This window comes from Onychomys torridus, chromosome 12 (assembly GCF_903995425.1).
Source record: "Onychomys torridus chromosome 12, mOncTor1.1, whole genome shotgun sequence".
Lineage (NCBI taxonomy): Eukaryota > Metazoa > Chordata > Mammalia > Rodentia > Cricetidae > Onychomys > Onychomys torridus.
The window spans coordinates 3,319,917-3,335,990 of record NC_050454.1 but is presented as its reverse complement, the minus strand read 5'-3'; the positions used below and the strand labels follow the sequence as shown (position 1 = coordinate 3,335,990).

The 16,074-nt window shown below is 46.8% G+C and overlaps 1 protein-coding gene across 3 annotated transcripts in view; it reads left to right on the top strand.

Annotated features, from left to right (window-relative positions):
- The first annotated feature begins 805 nt into the window (after window positions 1-805).
- The window catches only part of Etv5 (ETS variant transcription factor 5), a 61,872-nt gene continuing 46,603 nt past the window's right edge, over window positions 806-16,074 (top strand). For 2 of the 3 annotated variants that reach the window (XM_036203819.1, XM_036203817.1), the window contains exons 1-5: window positions 806-932; window positions 3,842-3,962; window positions 4,091-4,178; window positions 4,301-4,348; window positions 4,442-4,492. In XM_036203819.1, coding sequence (XP_036059712.1) covers window positions 3,918-3,962; window positions 4,091-4,178; window positions 4,301-4,348; window positions 4,442-4,492 — 232 coding nt within the window. In that variant the 5' untranslated portion in view covers window positions 806-932; window positions 3,842-3,917. Of the gene's footprint in view, window positions 933-1,357; window positions 1,521-3,841; window positions 3,963-4,090; window positions 4,179-4,300; window positions 4,349-4,441; window positions 4,493-16,074 lie in introns of those variants that run through there. The other variant, XM_036203818.1, reaches the window with a different exon arrangement.

Here is a 16,074-nt window from a genome sequence, read left to right as displayed (position 1 = left end):
CCGAGGCCCTCTACTGGTCCCGTGCAGTCCGAGAACCGGATTTCTGGTTGGAGCCTCAAACTTGCCGAGCCCGGAGTCAATTAGCCCGAGGAGATGCGATCAGGTCGGGCCTAAGGCTTTGTCAACATGAAACATCAACTAAAACCTGGAAGACCTCAGGTTTTAAAAGGAAGATAACTGCTTATTCTTTCCACTGGAAACCTGGTTAAAAGAAATTAAGGCCTCTCCTCTTCAAGGTAGCTAAGATTAGAGGGCTCGGTTTCCGTTTTCTGTGTTTCTATGGGCCGAACGCCCAGGCGGGTCAGCGAGTTTCTGTGTGTGGAATGACGAATTCCTCTCGCCTGAGTTCTAAAATGATAACTTAGCTCGCTGCTGCAGCTGCGAACGCCTGGCGCCAAGCGGCCCCGCGCGGGGGTGGCGGGAGGAACGGCGCAGGCCGAGGCCAGCGGGAACTTCGCGAGTGGCCCCTTTAAGAGCATCACTGACTCAGCTCAGCTCCCCCTCAGGTCGCGTTTTTTATGAATGAAAAACGTCCTTACATTCATTATATAAACAAGCCGGTGCTGATTGGTCAATGGCGCCCAATGCATAAATTATGTAAAACAGACCTCTGTGGGCGTTGAAAGAGGCCGACCGTTAGCCAATGGGCGCCGCAGTTGGTGGGGCGGCCCAGCTGGATTTGCCTGAAGACAGGGTAAACAAGGGGTGATGGGCAGCCGGGGGGACGACCGCGGACCAATGAGGACGTGTCTGCTCTGGGCCACGGGCCAATGGCGGCGGGCGGAGCCGGCGGGGGCCGGGCCAGTGCTGCAGCGGGTTGCAGGGCGGTGCAGAGTCCGGAGGCCGGCGCGCGGAGCGGTCCTCAAACCCCGATCGCTGCGGCCCAGCCCGCCACCGAGGCGCGCAGGCGGGCGCGCGGAGTGGCCACTCAGGTGCGGGCTGGTTCCGAGTCCTCAGTCGGGCGTGCCTGGGGTGACTCCAGGAGCTAGCCATCCCCTCCCCCCCGAGGCCCGGTTCGGTTCGGTTCCTGGGAGGCATCGGGCGGGGGCGGCTAGCGGTTCCGGAGCGAGCGGAGAAACGGGTTTCCGTACATCGCGGAGGAGGCACCCGGGGTGCTGGAGCGGGTGCAGGGAGCGGGGTGCGGGGCGCAGGCTGCGGGAGCGGGGTGCAAGAACGGGGTGCGGGGCGCGGAGTTGTGGGCCCCCGAGGGCCCCGGGAGGCTCGCGAGAAGAAACGCTCCGCGACTCTTAGGTGGGAGGGGGGCGGGCAGCAGTTCCAGGGGTGCTTCTCCAGGACCCCGAGAGTTAAATGACACCGACATGTGCAGCCTGCGGATGCGGGTTCTGTCCGAACTTCTGCGGGCCTGGCAAGTTGGGAGACCGGGCAAGCCGACCCCCAGGCCCCCACTCCCTCTCTGCGGGCTGAGGGTGCCGGGAGCCTCCGGAGCTGCGGCCTGGAGGGGAGAGGACCGGTGCCGAGACGGCAGAAGAGTGATGCGGGAGCCTCGTGCAGGATTCGGGGTCTGGCTTGCATGAGGGGTTGGGGGGGAGTGCTTGAGTAGGGGGTGATGAAGGAAGGCGTGTGGGGTCGGGAGTAAATTACAGGCAGTTGGTATCTATCACCCAGCGCCGCACCTCGTTTCCGAATGTGGGTGACTTTTATGAATGAAGCAGGTTTCTTTCGTGGACTCCGAGCTCCCTGAGGCTTTTTTTTTTTCCTCTCCCTTTTTTGTGAATGAAGCATTGAGTTTTTTTTTTTTTTTTTTTTCTTAACCCTAAAACGCTGGGGTGAGGGGCCTGCGTCGGAGGCTAGGCGTGCGTTGGGAGTGGGGGCGGGGGCGCAGCTGAAGGAGTTTTCATGAATGGGAAGGCTGGGAATTGGGTGGAAGTGTGTCTTGTTTTGTGAATGGGGCCCGGCGCGAAGGATCCAGTTACAGCCTCTACCTGCGGTGGCGGCCGCGGCTCGTTCTCCCATTCATAAAACCAGGCCCGCTGCGCGCCTCGGGGAGGGGCCTCGATCCGGTCGCTGCGCCGAGTTAAAGTTTTCCTGGGGGCACTCGGATTTTTTGGGGGTGGGGGTGAGCGACGACGACAACACAAAGGAAGTGGTTTAAAACTCCAGGATGAACTGGAGCCTTCCCTGCAGGCTTTTAAAAGATACTTTGAACACAATGTTTCCAACCCTTGAACTCCAAGGGCTGCTTAGAAGGTCCTCGATTCTGCTTTTGGATTCCTTAGGGCAGTTTCTTTTAACAATTTTTTCAAAAGATATTTTTGTGCATCATGAGAGTCTAAAAATATTTTACCCTCCGGTTTCCTACACGTTGTTCTCTTACCCACAACAGACATTTAATAATTCCTTAGGCCACAATTTAATCAGACAGATTTTTTAAATACAGCACACAATTCTTTCATGCTTCATGACTTTTTACTAAGGTTTTTCAGATTTGGGTACTGGTTGGTGACATGACGGGCGGGAGGTGGGGAGGGAGGGAGGGATGGAGGGAGAGGCCTCATTCTGAACGGTGTTTGCACTGTGGAAGGCAGGCAGGGGTGTTTTTCTAGGAAGTTGTGAACTCTCTTTCCTTTGACTTTGAAAATATCTGGTTACTTGGGCCAAGAGCTGGCTGCGAAGGGTTTTCTTGTATCCTGCTCGCTTATGAAAATTTGATACGGTGTTCTCAGCATGAAAAACAAGTCAGATGGAAGGGCTACTGTGAAAAAAGTTATTCTGGTTTGTGTGCAAGTTTAAAGAAATTGCCATTTAGGCCTGGGGTGAATGAATTATCATGCCAACCCCCTATTGTTTTGACCTGAGTTTTTAGTTGGAAAACTAAGTGTTTAGGAAGGTGACACTTTCTAAACTTGCTTATTAGCTCCCGCCACATTAGAAAAGTGCCTTTAATTCTTTTGTGGCTCTCTCACAAGCCCAGCTCTTACCAGTGTTTTACTGTTTTTGTTGGGAAATTTGACTTCACTGTTCAGTAAAGGGCGTTTTCTTTCTGAGGATCTTTTTGCTTTGAAAGTTTTTTTTGGGGGGGGGGTTGTGCTTTGGTAGAGATGATAGTGAAGTGGAATGGAGCTTCCTTTATCTCTTGCTCTTACAGATGATTTATTCTTTTAGAAGCTGAGTTGATGGCAGATAATCTTTGTAAGTTGCCATGGAGATGTTTATGTCATTTCAGGTCTACACACCTGTTTGGACAGAAGGTTTAGGTTTTAAATAAAGAATTGTGTGTGAAGAAAATATACTTTTGATCAGTTTGTTCCTGGAATTGTACCGAGTGTTTTTTACCATAGACCCACAAATAGATCTACAAAATACTTTTGAGAAACACATGTATCTTAGTTTCTTAATTGCCAATAATTTGGAGTACTTAACACCCAGTTTCTCTAGTTCCAGTTTCTGTACTGTCAAAAACTTATTATCTTAAAAAACAAAACAAAACCTGCAACAAATATGTCCTGGAAGATCATTTTACAATGAAAATAAGTTGAGAGACTTGGTTGGTTGGTTTTAGTTTATGTGGTAGACAGGCAGGCAATACTATATATGTTAATTTTTATATATAATTTTTTTTGTCACTACTGGGGATAGAACTTAGGACCTTAATGCATACTTCTGGCTAAGTGTTCTACCACTGGACAGCATCCCCCTAATGATCAACTAAATAGATTTGGCCTAAGTGCCTAGTAAGCTTTAAAAACTTATCCTGAAAGTTTACACCTTGAAGGAGGCTTTAGGAACCTCAGAGAGGGGAGGTGACTTACTGCACCAGCAAGAAGGAAAGAGTAGACCCCACCCCCACCACACTTTTAAGTCTCCCAAATTCATGTTATAGGAGGATCTCTATACGCCCCCAGAAACTACTCAATGCTGAAGCCTTTCACCTTGGTACCAGAGACTTTGGAAGCACCATGGATGGGTTTTGTGATCAGCAAGTCCCTTTTATGGTTCCAGGGGTGAGTTGGCATCTGTGCTGTTGAGTTCTTGATCTCCTTGTGTGGGTCCTCTTCTTCCTGGAAAAGTGGGCGGACCCCCACCCACCTCTTTTCCTGCATTTGAATCTTCATTTGTTGGCCTCTTCCAGAAATCTCGGTCAGAGGAATGTCGAGGACGACCTGTGATTGACAGAAAGAGGAAGTTTTTGGACACAGATCTGGCTCATGATTCTGAAGGTACTGGATCCGTCCCTGCATGCTGTGGCTTCCTCAGATCGCCAGTATGATGTGTCCTGTGCTTCTCCTTAGCACAAGCAGTATCCTCGTTCTGAATCTTTTTTTTTTTTTTTTAATTGCAGAGTTGTTTCAGGATCTGAGTCAACTTCAAGAGGCTTGGTTAGCTGAAGGCAAGTTTCTTGACTGTATTGTTCTTCATGTAAAACATTCTACTGTGCCTTTCAGTAAAATACAAAGATCTAAAACAGAAATCTCTTTTTCAGCTCAAGTTCCTGATGATGAACAATTTGTCCCAGATTTCCAGTCTGATAACTGTAAGTACCTTTCTGTTGCTGACACATTCCTTCTGAAATTGTTTGGTCTTGGATCGTTCCCATCTAGAATACGTTTTAAAGTGATAGCCAGAGGATTTTGGACAGTGGTATGCATGTATTTTAATAATTTCTGGCTCTGTTGAAGGCAAGATTTACTCAACATAATTTCAATAAAACTTCTTTTTACCTTAAAAGCTTGAACTCCAGAATTTTAAGTTAGTTTACTATCTATGATCTATGTCAAGCGTTTCCTTTTCCTTTTTTAGATCTATCTGGGGGTGAGAGGTGTGTCTGTAATGTGTGTTGGTACTTGCAGGGACAAGAAGAGGGTGTCAAATCCCTGAGAACTAGAGTTCTAGGTGGTCATGAGTGGCCTTTTGTGGGTGCTGGGACGCAAACTCGGGGCCTCTGGAAGAGCAGCAGATGCTCTGAACTGTTGAGCCATCTAGCCCCAGGTTTCTATGGATTATACGTTTTTCAAATCCTCTTTTGTTTGTTTGTTTTATAAACTTACTCTTTGCGATGAGGATATAGCTCAGTGAGATAGTACTTGCCTAGCATGTACAGGGTTCTAAGCTCAGTCACCAGGAATGCAAAAGAAAGTTATGCTTAAGGCAAAACCAGTGATGAGTCTGCCATTTTTCTTCCTTTGAAAGGTACAGCACATACTTAATGGAAAATTCCTGTTGATTGTGGTTCCACCTAACATGTCAGTTTTGTTTCTTCTAAGCTAATGGAAGGGTCGTCACAGAATGGCTTGATTGGCTCTTACCTGTCACGTGGTTGCTATGACCTCACTGTTGGGTACTCATTCTTAATAAATGCAGCGAGGAGTTCTACAATGGCTCCTGATGCTGGCAGAGCATAGTTACTTTGCCTTAGTCTTCCTGGGCTGTCCTCAACACATTGGGGGGCTTTATGGTCCAGGCAGAGCTACTAAGGACAAAGCTGGCTGATGAAATTGGAGCAGCCCAGGGCTGCTCTAGAGAGCATTAGTCACTGGCGAATGAGCAGGTTTAAGAGCGGGCTGGAGAACGCTGCCTCTCTTGAGAGTTGCATCATAGAAAAATTCATGTCTCTTAGTCATAGTTTATAATAGCAAGCACCTGAGCCAGACGGAGTTGATTTCTCATTTTGCACCAACAGATTCTTCTCAAAGCTTTGTTTTATCTCTGGGGTGTATGTGTGCATGTGTGTGTAAAAATGCCACTGGGAGAGAGAGTATTTGGGTGTGTATAAAAACGGGGTATTCTAAATCTATTAGATAAAAGAACAGAGGTACCAGCTAAGCATTCTGTAATGATAGGCCTCGTGTTCAAGGCAAAATGCCATGAAACTTGAAAAGGGAATAGGCTGCAACCCATAGATGAATGGCTACCTTAGCTTTGTCACAGCTTGCTGTGGAGATTGTCTATACAAAAGGAAATGCTTATTATTGCCCTTTGATTGCTTTCAAGTGATTGGGAGCCTGCCATTGAAATGCTAAATAGAGATAACTCGTGGGGGCGGCGTGGGGGCAGTGTTTTCAAGGTCAGAGGCAGAAGCTACTCAAACTTAGTTTCGGTCCTGGCTCTGCCTTTTCAGTTCTTCCAGAGCAGGGTAAGCTGCAGTCTGCTTGGGAGGTGGCTTGCATGGCAGACATTCTTTGAAACACTTTTTATATTATAGTTTGTTTCTCTGTAACCTGAAAGAGTTAAAAGGGAGATGAGACAGCTGAGCTCAGATTGATTGTTGCGTTCCTTGCCTGTTAGTGGGGAGGGGCTGGAGGGGGGTGATGCCAGTGAGTGGGGGTTTCTATCTGCAAAGATTCTTATCTGTGGGAGTAGGCTCCAGCAAAGAAATCAATAAATGTGTCTTGGTGCTCTAGAAATAATTCCTGCTCAGCAAATAGAATGTGCTAGATTCTTTAATTAAAATACCATACCTTTAAGTACAGGTATGCTTTGGGAGCTGTCCCTGCCTACCAAATATGATGGGAGTTTTTGTTATTGTTGATGATGATTTGTTTGTCTGCTTGCTTTTTGTCATAACTGCTTAAGGTCGAGCTTGTCTGTATTTTAAGGATAAAACAGATGGTTGAGTAGCCTAAGAAAACCTTGTAATAATTATTTCCTGACTCTTCCCAAGGTAGAGCTTGGGGAAGGGCGGAGTCAAATAGACTGACCTGCCCTGAGTGTTGAGGCAAGAACCCCAGTATGGCTTTGTGGTGAGCCTGGAAGGAACCCTTCATTCAGGTTGCTGTGTTTGATTGTGGTTCAGTTTCAGCCCGTCAAGGGATCCCCCGGGGGAGCCGATGGATTCCAGCTACTTTCAGACTACATACCTTGCTTCCCTGTGAGCACTTTCCATGGCTTTGTGTGAAGGACCAGCTCTCCCATCTGTCTTTTGGAAGAGACACATGAAAATGGTGTTTGTTGTTTCTTGTTTGTTTGAAGGACAGTATAGGCTCAATTTCTAAAAGAGACTATGTAATTCTTCCAGATTAGGGTACCTTGCCTGTAGACAATGTGATTTAAAGAAATGTGAGTTCCAGGAAAGGCACAAAACTACACAGAGAAACCCTGTCTCAAAAAACCAAAAGAAAAGAAAAGAAAAGAAAAGAACCCATTGTAAGTTTAAAGGAAATGCCCCGCTCACCTGTAGTGACGCAGATTTTGTTTCTGTCTCAGGAGTACACACACTCTACATGTGGCACAGCTTTCCTACAGCGGTTAGAGGAGAACATGTCGGGGTTGGTTCTCTTTCCATCCTGTGTATGGGTCATCAGGCTTGGTGACAAGCACTTTTATCCTCTGAGCCATCTTGCTAGCTCCTTGTTGGAAATTTTAAAAGTTCAAATCAAGAGAGCAGAAAGTGCATCCTCTAGACCAGTGGTTCTCAACCTTCATAATGCGGTGACCCTTTACTACAGTTCCCCATGTTGTGGTGACCCCAACCATATGGTTTTTTTTGTTGCTGCCTCATAACTATAATTTTGCTTCCATTATAAATCATAATGTAAATATCTGGAATGCAGGATATCTGATATGGGACCCCCACCCCCAAAGGGGTTGAGACTCCCACCCCTGCCTCCCCCCCCCCCACGCCCCGTGAGAACTGCTGCTCCCCTGTGTGTGCACACCCTCTCCCAATAATCCCTTGGTGTTGAGAAGTGACTTGAAGATCCAAGATTGTTTGAGCTGGAAATCCCTTCTAATAGTCTGGAAAAAAAAAAAAAAAAAACCAGCATATAGTTTGAGTGTGAATGGGAAGAATTCAGTGAAATAAATACAGTTTTTAATCCTTAAAGAAAGCTGCAGCCCTGTTACCAGCCTGCTCCGTGGATCAGGACTCATCATTTAAGGTCCAGAAGGTGACTTTCAGGAGAGTGCTAGGGAGGTAGCTGGGTTTTCAATTTAGGACTTGGAAGAGATGTAAAACATTGTTACAACTGACAGAATTTCTTAAAGATGCATTAGTATAGAAAAAGGTGTAAAACTGCATGTCCTACATATATAGTGTGTGTGTGTGTGTGTGTGTGTGTGTGTGTAGCTGAGAATCAAACCCAGGGCCTTGCACTTGCTAGGCAAGTGCTCTACCATTGAGCTAAATCCCCAACCTCGTGTGTGTTTTGTAATAAGTGAGTATGTTACAAACCACATGTTACAACAAAACATGGGCTCTGGGGTTTCTGTAGGTCTCTCCACCCTTTCCCTACACATTTTCACAGAGTTAAGTCAAAGCCACAGGTAAGATTGGAACTCAGGAGTACTTTGGAACTTGATGTGGGGCATGAGGAAGCTGTTATGTTCGTTTCTCTGAGCTGGTTCCCTGGGTACTAATGAGCGTTTTTAAATGCAGGTTTCAATTCTGATTTCTTTAAAACATCTCATCTGTTTCAGAGGTGGCATTGTGAATAATTACCAGCATCTTGAGTAACTGAAATAGTTTTTGCTAAGAGGGAATGATAAATCTTATTGTAGAGTCATAGTTCTGTACCAAATACAATTTAGCCCTAGAGCCTCAAACAGCAGCTACAGTAGTGACATTGAGGCCCTTCTGAAGAGAACATGGAGTTCTAGCCATGTGTCTTGGGGAGGGCGTGCTGGTAGCAGCCCTTGCTCTGTGGAATGAGGCCACTTGTAAGTGAAAGGACCCTAGCTTTGTTGTTGTTGGAAGACAAGAAAGAAAACTATAATGGACTTAGGAAGAGGAGGCTTGACCAAGTCAAGGCCATTGGTGTGTGCTTTTCATGGGCATTAGTACTGAGAGAAGGGAGAGATGGGAAAAGAAAGCTGATGGAAAAGTGTGAGGAAAACCCTGGAGGAGAGATGATTTGGCCCCAGACTTGATCAGTGACTTCCAGAGCCCCTGCTAGCTGTCCTCCCCTTCGTTGCAGACAGGGCCCTCAGTGATTAGCATCATTCCTGTTCCGTAGCCTCTAGCATGTAAGAACTGTTAGTGACCTAAGACCATTGATCTAAACGAGAGCCATATGGTCAAGTTAGGCATATTTAAAACAGTGGTGGTTCTCTTACTCCCCTCCAGTTGAGCCTGGAAGCCTGTCCATTCCTTTGTATTTGGTGAGAAAACCTTGAGAAGGGGAATTAATCTGTCTGCCAGGCCGAGCAGTCTTGTAGGTGCCAGAAGTAACAAAATCCTGGCATCCATCAAGAATTCACCATTCAGCCCCGGCATCCTTTGGCTTTATAAGATGAAGATACAGGAGCTGAAAAGCTGACAGTCCATGTTGTCTGCTGTTTCTTCTGTCCCATAGTATCATTATTGTGTTACGAGCCCCAGAAAAGAGTATTCCTGGGGGTGAGGCAGGTTTGGGTGTGTGTGTGAGACAGTCAGCTGCTGCATTTCTTGAGTTTTAATGGCGGTGAAGAAGCAGCCTCACTGACTTCCCCCTCTTGGGCATACAGTGCCCTTGAGCAGCTTGGGCCCCATCTGTGCCCTGGCACTCACTGCTTTTCCATTTGGAATCCAGGGAGCTCAGAGTCTCGTCATGGTGCGGCTCCCAGCTCTTGGATGGATGCCAGGTGTGCTGATGCCATTACCGGATTAGGTTGGTTTTTAAAAAATTCATTTTGTGAACTCATCAAGCTCGGGTAACGGAGGCTCTGGACGTCAGTTCCCACCATTGTCCCTTTTCTAGGCTTCTTTCAAAAGAGTGGCAAGACACTAGATCCCTGGTGTGGACGTGGCATGTGAGTGTGTGTGGGCATAAGTCCTAACTCTTAGGTTCATTTGGGGGTCTGGTGCATAAGGTGACAGTGGACATGCTCAGCTTTGCTGGAAGAAGAGCCCCCCCCCCCAAAGGTCCCACCCAGCAAACAACTGAGGCTCCCTCTGCTTAGAAAGAGGAAGTTAGAGAATTGACCCAGAGGGTAGAGGATATCTAGAGCAGGCTAAGATCTAGGCCAGGAGTCCCAGACTCACCTCCCAAACAGGCAAGGCCTTGTTTGGTGAGGGGATGGGCACTGAGAAGCAGAAGCATAAGATATTTGAAAATAAGTCTGGTATGAAGAAAACGGCCTACAAGCCCCAGATGATCTCATTCAACTTTCCTGAAGAAGTACACTTTTCCTTGAAATCAAGTTTGGTTGACAAGACAGGCTCCCTCCATTCACCGTCGGGGTAATTACTGAGTGTTTAGAGAGAGAAAAAAGACCTAAGACACCAAACCAGTTTTTAGCCTTGTACCCTCTGAAGTCTTGGGAGGTTTTCTCCTCCCACTCCAGATTACACAGTCTTCCCTTTTGCTGCCTGGACATCCAGGAGGGTATGCTAAACCCTTCAGGAGCCACTTAGAAGCCAAGGAATTGTTGAAATTCCTAATGTATCCCAAGTCCCTCTGCCCTGGGGAGGAAGCGATGGGGCTCCCCAGGTTGGCTACCAGGGATAAGTGGGGAAAAGAGGTCTGTCAGGGCAAACTAAGTTCTCCTTATTATCAACCAGGGCAAGGGAAATTGGTGTTCTCCCCTGGAAGCTACAGTGATTCTAAATGGAGGTTGAGTAGTCCTGCTTATTCCTTTTCCCCTTTGCCTGAGGGCACTTCTGAACCGCATCAGCCTTGCGGATTTCAGCAGTAATCCTAGCTGTTTGGGTCCTAGGGAGGGTGCAGACCCAGCCAGCGCCCCCTTATTGCGTCTGATTTTTCTTACATAAACACAGCACACTGGGCAAGCAAGCTTCTCTGTGGCGACAGCTGAGCCCTGGGCACAAGTAGTAGGTCTGTCCCAGCTAACTGAACTGCAGACTCCCCCTCCTGTCTGAATGGAGCATTCCAAATTGGTTGTGAATGGAGGGCGGGGCCCACTGGCAGACTTTTTCAATGAATAACCAGACCCCATTGTGCAGCCTGTGGAAAAACAACCAACTCCAACAACGCTCGACTGTTAGAAATATGTGTGTGATTGGCAGCTTGGAGAGCCTCCAGAATTAGTTTCCTTTGGCCTGCTAACTGCTCCCTGCTCTCCAAGCCTGAGCTTAATGGGGTATGAGTTTTCTTTTAAGGGCTGTCTTTTAACTCTCTCACTTCCAGGCCGATGACCTGAGCTATGAGTCACAGTGGGTCCCCCCTCCTTGCTTTGCCATTTTCTAGAGCAGCGGTCTAACGTAGTGGTGGAGGCCAGGGCAGGCTAGCTTCTCCAGCAAGGCTTGATCTGAGGAGGGCAGCCTTTTATTTCCTCTGGGGCTGTGGCGTTACTTCTCCCCGGAAGATGGCTGCCAGGTCTTCCAGACTCTGCTCTTTATCCGAGTCTGGAGGATGGGTGTTTGCAAGGCCGAGGCAGATATTTCTTGCTTTTAAGACTTTTATAATGGCCAATAAAACTGAGCTCTCTCAGCCCCTTGGCCTCTCTTCCGTTTCATTTTCATCTCTGCTCAAAAAGTGTTAACTTTAAAATGGTGTTTCCCGAACTTCAGTACTTAGCTACAGGCTACCCTCACTGTGGCTTTGCTACTTCCCAAACACCTATGAAAGGGCTGAGCCTCTCCAATTAAATACTCAGAGAGTACCAGAAAGAACTCCACCTTGGAACAACTCCAAAGCCAGAGGAACCTCCTCGCACATGCAGGAAGTATTCATCTTTAGGGGTACCCAGCTCAATAGGATATACCCTTAAATACCCTCCAGCATCTTGGCTAACAGCCAGCTCCTAAGACACTCCCACGCACACGCACACTCCGGCTGAGGAGGCTGTCGTGGACATCAGCATTTCAACTGCAGGCCTGGAAATAACGGTCTGAAGAGTTATTCCCAAGGGTCATGTATGTACACCAAATAGAGGGTGGGTGTGTAAAAAGTTGATCCCACCGGCCAGCTCTCAAATAATGACATGGAGACTTCTTACTAATTATTAATTAGCTTAGGCTTGTTCCTAACTAGCTCTTTAACTTAAATTAACCCATTTATATCAATCTATGTACTATCACGTGGTGTTACCTCTCTTCTATATTATATCTCCTGTCTCCTCCATGTGGCTGGCAACTCCACCTTTCTTCCCAGAGTCTTCCCCCCACCCCCCTCCAGAAGTCCCACCTAACCTCTGCCTGCCTAACTATTCTCCACTAAGCTCTTTGTTGAATGAATCAGATGTGAAGACACATCTTCACAGTGTAAACAAATATTCTGCTCCCTCCACCGTGCTCCTAATCTGAATCTTAATGGGAAACAGTTGAATGGAGATCATCACCCCTGTTACCTGAGTACCCTGACATTTTCCATTGTCCACTGGTCCTTTGTCATCTCCTTCCTTCCTTGGCAGCCATAGTGTTTTATTTTTTTAGCAATGCTGAGGAAACAGCATGTGGTGTTTTAACCTGCCCTTTATTTTTATGAACATTAATCTTAATCCCTGCTTCTCATTTTCCATTCCTGTTCACGCTGAGAATTTCCTTTAGTTTCCAAATACCTCCAGCAGTGAAAAAGTCCTGTAATGTTTCTTGATATGTTCCTCAGCTATAGACCTGGTGCTGTTCTTAGCACACAAGCAGGGTATCTGTTTCATCCTATCCCCTCCCCACCTTCCAGGGCTGGCCTCCCAACAGTAGGAAGTAACGCTACAAAGAACTCCAAAGCCTAGGTTCCAGTGATGACCTCAGAAAGAAATGAATTAGGGCTAGTTCTTATGTCCTGTTTCCTCTTTTAGATGCATGTAATAAAGTGTTCATGGTGGTCTGGGTTGAGCAGCTGGTTCTGTACCTCCCAGGAAATCTGCGTATTCTAGAGAAGCGTGCCCGGTACAGGTGCCTGGATGGGCTGCTGCCTCTAGAAGGTGGCAAGTGACAGAGGAATGGTCCTGGGGAGAGGCCACCTGCCTAAAGTCAGACCCCAAAGGTGAACTTGAAACACAAAGTTGAAGGCTAAGAGTTTGCACAGGCCTTAATGCATTTCAAATACTTCTAACATTCTCCCTGTCTGTCTGTTTTTTTTTGCTTTATTGAGACGGTTTCTCTACATAGCCTGTTTTTAATATTTCTGAAACTTACTCTATGTCAGTTTAGATGAGAACTGTGCAGAGTGAGATAAAGAGACAGTAAAGCTAAAGGTTCAGTTTGGGTCCCCCCACTCTCTCAAAATAATGTTCTATGCCTTTACCCTGCTGGGGCTCTCTGCCGCGCATAACTTCACAGCCAGGCCTGCTGTGGTCTGTACAGCCACACTAGAGCCTGGAGTCTAAAACTCTGGAGGCCTCTTTCTGTTCAATCTCATTCTGGTAGAGGTTGACTATTAATATTCTGGGCAAGTAGTAAAATAGTCTGTAGGACGCTCAGCTCCTCCTTGGGTGTTCAGACTAATCAGTCACTTGTTACACTAAATGGGTGGCTGGGCTGTTTTAGGTCCAGAAGTTTGCCTTGTCTTTCCCTGGGATTGGCTCTGTACAGGTGGACAAGCCCTTTCCTTGACTATTAAGGTGGGTTTTTTGTTTGTTTGTTTGTTTGTTTTTTAGTGGCCTCTATGTTCTAGTAGATAATTCTCACTTAAGAGTGCTTACTCTGCACGAAATGTTTCTTGATGTTTCTTAAAGATTTTTATTTATTTATTTGTGTGTGTGTGTGTGTGTGTGTGTGTGTGTGTGTGTACACACAGAGGCTGAAAGAAGGCATGGGATCCCCTGGAGGTGAAGGGACAGGAGGCTGTGAGCTGCTGAGAACCACATTTAGATTATCTGGAAGAGCGCAAGCGCTAAGCCGCCTCTCTAGCCCGCAGAGTAAGAGACCCATAGCATGATCCCTACCTCAGCCTGGGTCTCTGTTCTGATCCTTTTCCTCCTTTCAGTTCTAACTTTCGGGTTTGAGGTCTCTGGAGTCCCTCTCCTAGAATGAGAAAGCACCAGGCTTGCATTGTTGGTGTAGACATATCCTTTGACCAACCAAAAGGAACCTCACAGATCCCAGCGCTTTGAGAGGGATGCTCAAGTATGGCGATGAAGGAAAGAATCTGAAACCAGTTCACCTGGGTTTAAAAAAAAAGTGCTGTCATTGTCTTTGGCAACAGTCATTCTTGGCATCCAGTTTCCTGCCTTATTTGATAACAGGTTTTCTGTTTGTAGTTATAAATGATGCAATTTGATATCAAGAGCCAGAGGCAGTTCAGTGTTAGACCGCTAGACAGTCCACAGCTCGTGAGGTCTGTGAAGTAAGCGGTGCCTGTCTTGGAACCTGTGCCCAAGGTGGCCTCCTCTCACTCCGAGACCAACTTTAGGGAGAAGGAAGGGGGCTTTAGTTAATACAGTGAGTCTTTCCGTTCAGCTATGCTTTCTTTGAAAACCCCGTCATATTTGTTGTTAGTACTGATAGGGTCAAAGAAAGAGCAAAGCCAGTGTTCCCAGACCCGTGGCAACCTCTGATAGATGGCCACAGACAAGACTGGCCGGTGTTTGTACCTTCACTACTCTGTGTATTGAACCCAGAGTCTCACACGTGCCAGACAAGTCCTATACCACTGAGCTATTGCTTAGCCCCTGATCCAAGATTCTGTTTTTTCCTCAAATGAAGTCTCCAAGCTGGTCTGGAAGTAATAAGCTCAAGGTACCCTCCTGTCTCTATTGGTGAAATTATTAAGGCCACTCCACGTAGTTAAAAGGGAGGTTTATTTTGTGGGGTAACTTACAAGTGAAGGGATAGTTTGCAGGGTTTGGGAAAGGTATGGCGCAGTCCGGCGGTGTTCTCTGAACCATAGCACCAGGGTGACAGTCCTATGGTCCTCTCTGAAATAACATACAAGACAAATAACTCATCTGGCCATGGTGGCAGATGCCCATAAGCTCAGCATTGAGGAGGCAGAAAATTTGCGGCCCGCCTTGTATATATAAAGAATTTCAGGCCATCTAAGACCACATAGTGAGACTGTTTGGGAAGGAGAGGAAGATGGAGAGGGTGAGAAACATACAGAGTATATGGATATTTTCCAGAATATTTATAATGCTAAAACCCCCTCATACCACCATGGTTGATAACCAATCTAAATAACTGAATAATGAATGTCACCAATTCTGAACCAGCCTTTCCCAGGCACACAGATGGAAAATTCTACCCAGAGCAGAAGCTATGCTTTCTGGATGTAAGACTTTGCCTGGCACAGATATATCTGCCCTTGTAGTTTAAGACTGCAGAATGAGCACCCCCCCCCCAAAACCTCAGCCCCTGTGTGGCGTACTGTGCCAAGGGATTGTCCTGTCTCCTATTGTGTGGAGAGCCTCGACGCCATACCAGCATTCAATGGCCATCTTTGCTTCCTCCGTTGTAAATTTTTCCAATTTTTTTGGTTTGAGGGTGTGTGAGACAGAATCTCATTTTGTAGAACTGCCTGGCCTGGAACTCACTATGTAGCCCAGGCTGTCTCCAATTTGCACTTTTTTTCTTTTTGCCTCAGCCTACAAATGTGCTGGAGTTACAGGCATAAATTGCCATGCTCAATTTAACAGTACTTTTGTCTTTGTTCTACCTACCTACCTACCTACCTACCTACCTACCTACCTATCTATCTAGGGTTTTTTTTTTTTTTTTTTTTTCAAGACAGGGTTTCTTTGTGCAACAGCCCTAGCTGTCCTGGAACTTGCTTTGTAGACCAAGATGGTCTTGAAGTCACAGAGATCAGCCTGCCTCTGCCTCTTGAAGGCTGGGATTAAAGGTGTGCACCAGCACCGCCTGGCTCTACTTTTGTTTTTAAATGATATTTAGATCTTCGGCTTCACGTCATTTTCTGATCGCCCCAGCCTGGTGCATTAGGGTGAGCTCTCCAGAGTCCTCAGAAATGCTTAAGCCCCAGCCTCCCCGTCTTTGCTCTTCTGGTCCTGGCCCTGCTCAGACTTCATGAGCAGAAGTGGGGGCCAAGGCAGCTACTTGGGAAGAGACTGACTAGGAGAACTTGAAGGAAAAGATTTAAAATTTCAAAGTCTTTTCCATTGTCACAGGCTGTTGATGGCTGCTTTGTGCTCCCTTGAGGACTGTGGACATGAATCTAATGAGGTGTCCAGCTGGTCTGGTGCCGCCGAAAGTCTGTTGTGTGTATGTATGTATATATATATATATTCACAAGGAGAGGAAATTCTCTGTTCCCCGCCCCCCAAGAATGCTTGTGGTTCTGAGTG